This window comes from Phacochoerus africanus, chromosome 8 (genome assembly GCF_016906955.1).
Source record: "Phacochoerus africanus isolate WHEZ1 chromosome 8, ROS_Pafr_v1, whole genome shotgun sequence".
Taxonomy (NCBI): domain Eukaryota; kingdom Metazoa; phylum Chordata; class Mammalia; order Artiodactyla; family Suidae; genus Phacochoerus; species Phacochoerus africanus.
The window spans coordinates 167,259,100-167,269,498 of NC_062551.1; the positions used below are offsets into that span (position 1 = coordinate 167,259,100).

Genomic DNA, 10,399 nt, shown 5'->3' on the forward strand with positions numbered 1-10,399 from the left:
CGCAGAAAGCCAGCCAGACAGCTAAGTGTGCAGAGAGGGTCCTGTGTCCCCAGGTCTTGGGCGTCTGCTTCTCCGGTCCCATCGGTTTCAACCTTCTCTGGTCACGCTGCTCTCTCGCCTGGTCTTCCTCCAGGACCCTCATCACATTGGCTGCCAGAGCCAAGTGATTCCGCTGGTCAGTGAACCCCATGCAGCAGCGGCATCTGCCTTGTGCCTTCGCGTGTCACGGGCACTTAACCCCTTCTTGCACGCGGTAGGTCGTCGATAAATGTGTGATGAATATTTAATAATACAGGCCTGCCTGACTGCAGCCTCCTCAACACTCTTCAGTTCCTCCTCTGCTTCCAGCATAAACCAAACCACCAAACGGGGCCTTCAAGACGGACACCGAGCCACAGCTGGCTCCCTTTCCTTCCTACCCAGCGGACCCGTTTAGAGGCAGTGATTCACTAGCTTTCCACCCCAGGCGACGTGGTATTCTCCCACCTCCAGGCCACAGCATCCTCTCGGCAACTCCTCATGCCAGGCTCAGCCAAGTTTATGGGCTTCCCACACAGCTGCTCCCCGGGGCCGAGCCCTCCCTGCTGCCCCACCTTCGCTCTCTGCACTCACAGCTGCCTGCAGCCCACCCCTGCGGCCCCACCGTCTAGAGAAGGAGCTCCGGGAGCGGAGGGCTGAGCCCTGGAACGTTCCCCTGGCTCCCCACCTAGACTGGATGGGCCGGCCGCAAGCAGAGGCCGGCCGGGTCGTGCGCGTGGTTGAAGCCCCGCAGGGCTCCGAACGAAGGCATCCAGGGGCCGAACGTCGGGGAGACGCGGGGTGCGCTCGCGCGGGCCGCACCGGCGCCAGGCCGCGCGCGCTGCCCGCGGCGGGCTGCGGGGCGTCGCGGCGGGAAGGGGTGGGGAGCCGGGGCTGGGCGGGCTTCCTGCCGGCCCCGCGGCCGCCCCGCCCCCGCCCCCGCCCCCGCCCCCCGGCCCCGCCGGGCCGGGCGGCACGGCCCCTCCCGCCTCGGGCCGTGGCCCAATCAGCAGGCGCCCCCCGCCCCGGCCCGCCCTCTCCCCCTCTGGTGACAGAAAGTCGGCCCAGCAGATGAGGAAGTGGCAGGCAGGCCGGCCTTGGGGACTCCTCTCCGGCCCTGCTCCCTCCGAGCCCTCCGCGACTGCCCGCCTGGCCCCCGCTGGTGAGTCGGGACCTCCCAGGGCGGGCCCGCCACGTGCCCGCGCCCCTGCCCCTGCTGGCCCGCCGGGCCCTGCCCTGCCCTGCCCTGCCCAGGCTGTGGGCGAGGCTGTTCCTAGGGCGAGGGGGGTGGGAGGTCCCAGCTCTCTGGGGCTGGGCCTCCCCAGCAGCCTCCCTCCCGCGCCGGGCCCCCCTTTGCTTAACTCCAGGCCTCCCTCCGCCGGCTCCTGCTCTGGCCCCTCTCCCGCCTCTCAGCCCTCCCTCCGCTTGGCGCCCTTGTGCACCCCCGCCTCCCCCTCCCTTTGCCTGTCTCCCTTTCCCTTCCATCCCTCCGAAAGGAAGGAAGGGCCAGGCTGAATTCCCCCTGGGGACACACCCAGATATGCCTCGGACTTGGGGAGAGGTCCTTCCCGAAGCCTTGAGCCACCTCTGACCTCCGGAGTGCCTGCGTGTGGGGGTGGGGGAGGTGAACTTGGGGATGGCGGCTGAGAGCCGGGGAGATAACAAGCTGGCGAACTCACATGGGTCGGGGAGGGACTGTGGTTAGAGCCCACGCCTGCAGGTAGGCCCTCAAAACGTCCGACTGTGAATGAATGAATGGCCGCCACCGGGAAACGAGGTCTGTCGGTCCACATGATCAGGGCAAAGTGTACGTCTGCGCACCGTGGGGGTGACGCTGGGTTCATTCACCTGCAGGTGCTGCTGTGTGAGTTTCTGTATGGGACCGCACTTATCTGTGACTCACAGATGTGCGTGAGTAGGAGCATTTGCACATGGGGACGCGAGTCCTGGGAAGGAGCATGTTGTGTTTGGGTGTGTTTGTCAGCGTGAACACAGTCGGGAGCAGACCTGGGTGTCAGAAACCGTGCACGTCAAAGTCCAGGGTGGCCTCTCAGAGGAGGGCACTTGCTGCAGGCAGGAGGCGGGCTCCGGGTGGGCACATGTGTGCCATGGCCACGGGCAGCGGATTCTCGGGCCGGGCCGGGGAGAGCTATGACGGGGAGGGGCGGTGTATGGGAGGACGTGGGGCCTGACTGCGGTGGGGCAGCTGTGGGTCGGCGTGCAGGTGAGCAGGGGCATCTGCGAGACGTGTGTGCGAGGGGGCACGTGTGCAGCCTCTGCGGTGTTGCACCTGCACAGGTGGTTCTCTGGGCGGGGGGAGCCTGGCTGATGGGAGTGTGGCAGCTCACAGAGCATCCTCCATGCTAGCTGTTCAGGGACGCCTGGTCCCTCAGGGACTGTCTCTGAGTCCCAAGCTCTCCTCGGGTCTGGGCCCAGGCTTTTGTGTCCCTGTGAGCCCTCCCCCGACATTCCTTCCCGCTGTGAGGGGGAGGGGGCCTAGCCCATCGGGACCCCTCCCTGAGGGAGGGGAGGATTCCTGAGACTTCCCCACTCCCACCCCCTCACGGGACACTGGCCTCTCTGCCCCTCCCTGGGAGAGAAGGGCGATGGATCAATTGTACCCATTCTGAGGTAGGACAAACTGAGAATTCATGGCTAGTTTAGGAGAGGATGCTGGGCGTGGGTTTTCAGCAGTTCTCCTTGGGCCAAGGTTCAGGTTGGGGATGGAGTCTCGGGGGTGGGGGGTTCCTGGCTCAAAACGTAGAACCTTAGCTCTTCTGACTGGTCCATCGTGGGTGCAGCGTGGGTGGATGGTGAGACTCGGGCATCACATGGCTTTCTCAATCCTGGTGGGTCCTCCAGGCGCTGACCTGTGGCCTGGACCCACCCTCCACCCCATGCACAGTTCAGCGGGGCGGGCGGGCGGGCGGGCAGAGGCGGGGCTGTGCCAGATCTAGTCAGACAGGTGGAGCCGCCAGGGCAGGAGTCTCAAAGAGCCAGGCTCCCTGAGAGGAGAGTGACAGGAGAGCGCCGGGACCGGAGGAGAGGCTGGAGGTGAGAGCCCGGCAGGGCAGAGGAGAGCCTTGGCGGGGCCGGTGCCCAGCTGGGGAGAGGAGGAAAGGACAGCGGGGACCAGGAGCTGAGGGTCCCCGAGGAGAGAGGAGGGACCGTCCAGGAGCGGAGCATCCCGAAATGGGGCCGGAGAGGTTGAAGTGGGGGGAATCCCTGGAGAGAAGGAAGCCCCAGAGCTGGAGACTGAGAGGCTTTGGCGAGGCAGGGAGAGGAGTTCCTGCTGGTGAGAGCTGAGATTCTCTGGAAGGAGACCAGAAGTGGAGAGTCCGCTTGCGGAAGAAGCGGGGCGGCGGGGGCATCAGGAAGTGAAGATCCCTGGAGAGGAGCAGAGTGAGGAGAGGAGAGGAGAGAGCGGCGCAGGGAGGAAGGGTGGGACAGCCCTTCCCAGCAGGCAGGATGTGTGGGAAGCAGATGCCCCGCCGAAGGGCCCCTCCTAGCCCGAGTCTTCAGCAATTGCTTCCTCTCACTGCCCCATCCTTTCTGCGGTGAGGTGGTGCTGTTGCCCATCTAGCCCGTGTCCTGTCTGTGGGTCAGGGGTGAAGCTGGGGGGCGGGGAGGAAGGCAGTCGGCCCCGTCTGACACCCATCCCTCCATACCTCGCCAGAACCCTTAGCCGGGATGGAGGCTGTGGTGAACTTGTACCAGGAGATGATGAAGCACGCAGGTGAGATGCTGGCCCCCAGCGCGGCCTCCTTCCCACCCCGAGGCCCCTGGGTCTAGAGCTGTCTCCTAACGGAGAGCCCCGACCCTTCCTTTGTGACCTGACCTCATGTCTGCACACCTGGTGTGGGGGACTCTCGGGACCCTGTGACCTTTCCTGACTCCTCTGACCCTTATTCACAGATCCTCGGATCCAGAACTACCCTCTGATGGGGTCCCCCCTGCTAATGACCTCCATCCTCCTAAGCTACGTGTACTTCGTTCTCTCACTTGGACCTCGCCTCATGGCCAACCGGAAGCCCTTCCAGCTCCGAGGCTTCATGGTTGTCTACAACTTCTCGCTGGTGGCACTCTCCCTCTACATCGTCTATGAGGTGGGCCCCTGGGATGCCTAGGCTTTGGTTCTTGCTGGCAGGAGAAGGGGCGGGCCGGGGGCCGGGGCGGGAGCCGGAGCCGGAGCGTGGCCTCTCCTTTGCTCTGTCTAGAGAATGGGGGGAGGGGGCGGGAAGCCTGGCCGTCTAACCCACGTCCCCTTGTAGTTCCTGATGTCTGGCTGGCTGAGTACCTACACCTGGCGCTGCGATCCAGTGGACTTTTCCAACAGCCCGGAGGCCCTGAGGGTAAGTAGGGGCCGGAGGCCAGGTCCTAAGTAGCCTAGGGATAGGAGCGGTTTGGGTATTCTGCTGCTCTTGGGAGTCCTAAGGCTGCTCTGACTTCTTGCAGATGGTTCGAGTGGCCTGGCTCTTCCTCTTCTCCAAGTTCATTGAGCTGATGGACACAGTGAGTCGTCACATGAGATTCGAGAACTTCTCGGGGAGAAAGGCGTGAGGCACCCCTGGCTCTGAAACTCCTCTCCCACTCTTCTCTCAGGTGATCTTTATTCTCCGGAAAAAAGACGGACAGGTGACCTTCCTCCACGTCTTCCACCACTCGGTGCTCCCCTGGAGCTGGTGGTGGGGCGTCAAAATTGCCCCAGGTGAGCGGCGAAGGCCCCCGCGGGAGGGGAGGAGGCACCCGCACTGGGGGCCCGAGGCTCAACTCTCCTGACCCCGTTCACTGTCCGCGTGCAGGAGGAATGGGCTCCTTCCACGCCATGATAAACTCCTCTGTGCACGTCGTCATGTACCTGTACTACGGGTTGTCCGCCCTGGGCCCTGTGGCTCAGCCCTACCTTTGGTGGAAAAAGCACATGACAGCCATCCAGCTGGTAAGCGGCCTGGGCCCGACCCATAACCACCCCCCGCAACTCGCCCGGTCTGCATCCTACCTTTATCCGGCCGCCCTCGCCTTTGCCCCCGGCCCTCCCCCGCCAGCACCCTGTCTCCCTGCCCCCTGCCCCTCCGGCCCTCTCTCACGCTGCCCCCTGACGCTCGGCCTTAGATCCAGTTCGTCCTGGTCTCACTGCACGTCTCCCAGTACTACTTCGTGCCGGCCTGTGGCTACCAGTACCCGCTCATCATCCACCTCATCTGGGTGTACGGCACGGTCTTCTTCGTGCTCTTCTCCAACTTCTGGTATCAGGCTTACACCAAAGGCAAGCGGCTGCCCCGTGTTCTTCAGCAGAACGGAGCTCCAGGGACCGCCAAGTCAAGGCCAACTGAGACACACGGCCGAGCTAGATGCCCACCTAAGTGCCTCAGGACTGCACCTCAGGCAGCATCTGTCATTGTCCACCCCAGCGACACCTGTGGCCAGGGCTTCTGTGGTCAGGACGGAGCAGGGGACAGGCCTCCACTCCCCACAGCTGGTACACAGGGACCACTGCCTCCGTTCCTCCCCCACGTCTCCCAGCCAGCCCCAGGGATGTGGCTCATGGCCCTCGGCCACTCCAGAGCTGGGGACCAAAAGGGCTGGACACTTCCTCCCCCCTCCCTGCCTTACACTTGGGAGAGGAGCACTCAGGGCTGGCCCCCACCAGGGTCTCGTGGCCTTTTTCCTCACACTGAAGAGGGCAGCAATAACCTGTCACTGTGGACCCAGGCTCCTTCCATGCCCGCCCCACACTGAAGCAGGAGCTTCTTGGCCAAAGGTCAGGGTGGGTGGGGGGCCTGGGGATACAGCCTGTGGAGGCTGATTACTCCCCGTGTCTTCATTAAAGTGACAGAGGAAAGCGCTGAGGCTGTGTGTGTGTGTGTGTGTGTGTGTGTGTGTGTGTGTGTGTGTGTGTGTGAATGGAGCTGGGTCAAGCCTGCCAGCCTGTCTGCAAACAGGGAGGCATGTTTCCAGCTCTCTGATCACGGAGATAGGAACCTCTGGGAAGGCTGCTGGGACAGAGGTCGTGCAGGAGAAGAGGGTGAGACATGTGGCTTTATTAGAAAAGTAAAAAAAAAAAAAAAAAAGACAGCACAAAAAAAACCGAGCTGATGCGTTGGTCCTCACCGGATGCCTTGGTGGATGAGGCTGCTTTTGGCTGCGCTGGCCTTCTCCCGCTCCCGCCGCCGTGCAGGGTCCAGCTCAAAGCAGCGCCACAGCCGCAGGGTCTCATCTGCTGCTGCTGATGCCACTGTGGCCCCGTCTGGGCTCATGGTCAGACTTAGGACCCGGGCCGTGTGACCTGGGCCATGAGGAGGGAACAGGTGAGAGCAGTACACACCAAGGTGGGTGGCTACACAGCCCTCCGCTTTTGAGAGCTACCGCCTCTTTTGGGGGGTTGTTTGTTACTAAGGTAATTAACAGTTTACCTACTATCAACGTCATCCTTGCAGGGTACAATTCATTGATGTTTGGCATATTCACACATCACGCAACCATCACAGCAGCAATTCCAGAACATTTCCATCACCCCGTAAAGAAAGTCACTCCCCCTCACCCCCTCCTCAGCCCGTCAAGCAGTAATCGCTTTCCGCGCTCTCTGCTTTCGCCGCTTCTGGACATTTCATAGGAATGGTCACACGATGTGTGCCTCTCGTGTCTGGCTTCTGTCACTCAGCACCTACCTTTCAGCTCAGCCACCTTGGCCATGGTGGGGTACTTCCAAATGACCAGCTGGTTCTGGGCAAAGCCATGGCCTGAAATGAGCTCCTTGTAGTGGGGAGACCAGAGAATGGAGCACACCTGTGGAGAGGGCATGACGTGGGCATGACGAAACCAGCCCTACTCAGATCAGAACCAGGTCCAGGTTGGTGGTGTCAGGCACCTCACCAGGTGCCACGGACTTAGACTTGAATGAGGTAGGCCTTACAAAAGCCTTTTGAGAGTTTGAACTTGTTTTACAGATCAGGCAGAAGGAAGTTTAGCAAGTTGCCTAAGGTCACATGCCAGTTAAGTTAGGAGGTGATGGAGCCAGAATTTGAACTCTGGCTCCGGAGCCCAAGTCTAGAGTGGAGGCTGCATGCGCTGGGCTGGGGTGGGGGGAGGGGGGTGGGGTGTTGGGGGGGAAAGGGGTGCGGAGGGAAGCGTCAGGGCTCGCAGAGAGACCCACCAGCGAATGGATTTGGCTTACACGCCGTGGGGGCCAGGGGGCCCTCGCAGGGTTTAAGGAAGACAGAAGCAGACCACTCAGACCAGTGGGTGGACAGACTGGGAGAGAGAAGAATGCTGAGACCCGTGCTGTGGGCCTGCTCCGGGAAGAAAGAAGGATGAGGCCGAGGGGAGGGACACGTGTGGCTGAAGGTCTCAGGAAACCCAGTGCGGCCTGGGGACGAAGACAGTGGAAGACGCTAGGTAGGTTTTTCAGGTTCTGAGCAGCACCCTTCGCACTCGACGCAGGAGGAGGGGGAGCACATTCCAGGAGGCAAAGGGGGGAGAAGTAAGTGTCATGTGGGACACGTCAGTGTGGTGCCACCTATAGGACATGGGGTTAGAGAGAAGCCGCCTGCGGCCTGTTGGAAACGTGGTTCTGGAGCTTCTGAGAGCCAAGTCAGAGGTTTGGGAATCATCAGGGTATAACATTGGTGAAGCCGCTGGAGGGTTCGTGGTCGCCCAGGAAGACTATCCAGAATAAGGAGGCATCTGGGGGAGTTCCCTTTGCAGCCCAGCGGTTAAGGAACCTGACTAGGATCCATGAGGATGTGGGTTTGATCCTTGGCTTCGCTCCGTGGGCTAAGGATCCGGCATTGCCGTGAGCTGTGGTGTAGGTCGCAGACGCCGCGTGGATCCGCGTTGCTGTGGCTGTGGGGCAGGCTGGCAGCTACGGCTCCGATGAGACCCCTAGCCTGGGAACCTCCATATGCCGTAAGTGTGGCCCTAAAAAGCAAAAAAAAAAAAAAAAAAAAAAAAAGAGGGCACCTGGGACTGGGAGGCTGGGATAGGGAAGACTACCTGGGAATGGGCGTCCACGGCACTCAGACAGGCCCCAGAGCAGACGTTCCAGATACGAATGTGTCGATCACTGGTGCCCCCTCCGGTTGCCAGGACGTTGGACTGCCAGGGACACCAAGCTACAGCCTAGGTGGGAGAAAGGCGGGGCCAGCAGGCACTAGAGTTGGACACGGAGCTCAGGGGTCACGGATCAACCCAGTGCAGTCCCTCCCGCCCAGACCCCCTTAACGTCCCCAGGTTACAGGGGAGAGTCTGCAGAGCCCCAGCCCAGCCCTCTCACCTTGACAGCTCCCTGGTGCTGGGTGAATGTCTGCAGAGGGGCCCAGCCACTCTCTCCAGGAGCACTAGGCCACACGTTGACCAAGTTATCGTTGCCACCACTGGCTAGATGTCGACCGTCTGGGGCCCAGCGCAGCCCACACACTTCCTGGCTGTGGCCACTCAGTGTGGCCACGTGGTGTTCTGCCACCCGAACATCATGGTGGTGGATGTGGCCGGAACGTGAGCCACTGCAGGAAGGGGAGAACGGAATCAGGCCCAACACTGCCAGCAGGCCAGAGCTGCTTCCGTTCAGAGGCGTCCAGTTTGGCGAGAGTGGGCCAAAATCGTAGACGGATTTCACAAGAGACTAGCAAAACCCCACTGACCTGGACAGGATATAGCTGTTCCAACAGAGGGAGCCCACTCGGGCAGAATGACTGGTCATGTTTCGAAGCCGTTTCTGCTGTTGCACATCCCAAAGCTACAGAGAGACCCCATTAGGATCAGAGCTTAGGACTGGTGGGCAAGCGGCTGGGTCTGGGGGTCAATAGAGCTGCAGCACGGGGACAGATCTCACCTGGACCTCAGCACTGCTGGTGCCCACAGCCAGGTAGTTGCCCTCTTTGATCCAGGCCACAGAAGACACATAGTCCCCAGGCTGCTCCATCTGCAGCAGCTGCAGGATGTCACCAGAGCTGGCACTCCACAAGTACACGCTGTTGTCCAAGGCCACAGCCAGTACGTTCCCAGAGCTCCAGTCCACCAGGTTCAGGTCTGCCAGAGGGGGAAAGGAAGAGCCTGCGTCCCAGGGCCCTCTTTCTTAATCCACTGAGCAAGGGGAAGGCTGCACTCACAGTAGTCGTTGCGGATTTCAGGGGCGTCCAGGATGCGGTCCGGCAGGGAAGGGATGTAACGGCAGGTCTTCCTGCTGGACCCGGGCGTGGCCTTCTGGCTATAGAGTACTTTCAGTCTGTTCTGGTAACCTGTGGCAACAGAGTGGATCTAGACACCTCCCCCTGCCCCTGGCCAGGAGGGCCAGAGCAGCCTCTTCCCTCCTCTGTCTCAGGTGGGAAGGGCGGCCGGCCATCCCAGCTCCCCGGAGCCCTGGGGTTGGAAGGACTGGACACCTCCCTCCAAGAGCTGGGAGCTTCAGGTCTTTACCCTCTGGGGCGTTCTGGGGTTTTCCACTGAGCCGCAGGATCTTGGCCTCCTCCACGTCAAAACCGTTCAGGTTCAAGGCCCAGGCCTTCTGATGTTCCTGGCACAGAAGGGTGGTGCTGAGGCAGGGCGGCCTTGTCCAGAAGGCACAGAGCAGTTTCCTGCCTTAAGCCCCTCTGCCGCATACCTTCTTGGTGGGCGTCTGGCTGTTGTCGGGCTGGTTCTCCTTGCTCAGGAGGAAGCTGGCCACCTCCATCTGGGAAGCACTGCGGTGGGGATATAGCGATCGCCGCCAGGCTTGCTGGGAGTGGTCTGCATCTTGGAGTTGGATTTGCCTGGGGCGGCAAGAGGGAAGCCAGACGATCCGACCGGGCTCCTCCCGCGGGAGGAGGCACGAAGCTGCTCTCAGCCCTTTCCTCTCCCGCCCCTCGACCCGCCGCACCCGCCTCACCCGGCGTTCGGCCGGGGGTCCTGCCGGCGCTGTGGGATCGGTTGGCGGCCCGCATGGGCGAGGGGGCCGGCCCCGCGGCTTCCTTCGCTTTGCGCTGCCAGCGCGCGGGAGGTGCATTGGGGATGGGAGCATCCAGCTGCAGCAGGGAGTGCAGGTCGCTCTCGAACACGAACTGGGCCATGGGAGCGTCTGGAAGGGGAGGGGTCCTTGAGGCGGCCGCCCCCGAGCCCCAGGGAGACGCGACCGTGCTCGGCGACGGCCGACCACGCAGGGCCAGCCCTGCCGCAGCCTCTCCGGGCCCGGCACCCCAGCCACCACCCTACCCCTGCCCCCTCGACGCAGCCACCTCTCACCGTCAGCTCAGAACAGGCTCCGATCCCGGACCGGCCTCGGCAACGCTGACTTCGGCGTCTTAAACTCTCCGCTCCGAGCATTGATTGGTTCCTTCAAAACCCAACCGTCGCAACCGTCGCCCTCGCCCATTGGCCTCCGGGGCGTAGGGGGCGGGCCTTCCGGGGG

General features: G+C 62.3%; 2 protein-coding genes across 3 annotated transcripts; one reads left to right on the forward strand and one right to left on the reverse strand.

The window, feature by feature from the left end:
• The first annotated feature begins 1,027 nt into the window (after positions 1–1,027).
• On the forward strand, positions 1,028–5,867 carry ELOVL1 (ELOVL fatty acid elongase 1). Of its 2 annotated transcripts, none has more exons than XM_047789415.1 (8): positions 1,028–1,180; positions 3,695–3,754; positions 3,934–4,124; positions 4,290–4,370; positions 4,474–4,530; positions 4,621–4,726; positions 4,821–4,957; positions 5,131–5,867. In XM_047789415.1, the coding sequence occupies exons 1-8, from the start codon at positions 1,090–1,092 to the stop codon at positions 5,755–5,757; spliced, it is 1,350 nt and encodes a 449-aa protein (XP_047645371.1). In that variant the 5' UTR covers positions 1,028–1,089; the 3' UTR covers positions 5,758–5,867. The 2 variants fall into 2 exon arrangements, with proteins under 2 accessions (XP_047645371.1, XP_047645372.1); XM_047789416.1 differs by lacking the exon at positions 1,028–1,180 and adding an exon at positions 2,964–3,072.
• Positions 5,868–6,039: 172 nt separating this feature from the next.
• CDC20 (cell division cycle 20) lies at positions 6,040–10,370 on the reverse strand. Its single transcript, XM_047789414.1, is given in 12 exon segments — positions 6,040–6,304; positions 6,687–6,804; positions 8,011–8,136; positions 8,291–8,519; positions 8,658–8,752; positions 8,849–9,045; positions 9,126–9,254; positions 9,433–9,529; positions 9,617–9,708; positions 9,711–9,764; positions 9,881–10,069; positions 10,234–10,370. Coding segments are annotated over 11 exon segments (1,497 nt in total). The 5' UTR covers positions 10,062–10,069; positions 10,234–10,370; the 3' UTR covers positions 6,040–6,125.
• Between the last annotated feature and the right edge of the window lie 29 nt (positions 10,371–10,399).

What these genes read in the sequence shown, in the direction of transcription:
- ELOVL1 (XM_047789415.1), top strand. Translation starts at nt 1,090, where the DNA reads ATGAGGAAGTGGCAGGCAGGCCGGCCTTGGGGACTCCTCTCCGGCCCT. An exon ending in ACAGCCCGGAGGCCCTGAGG is followed by an intron (nt 4,371 to 4,473) that starts GTAAGTAGGGGC and finishes GACTTCTTGCAG; the next exon opens with ATGGTTCGAGTGGCCTGGCT. An exon ending in TCATTGAGCTGATGGACACA is followed by an intron (nt 4,531 to 4,620) that starts GTGAGTCGTCAC and finishes CTCTTCTCTCAG; the next exon opens with GTGATCTTTATTCTCCGGAA.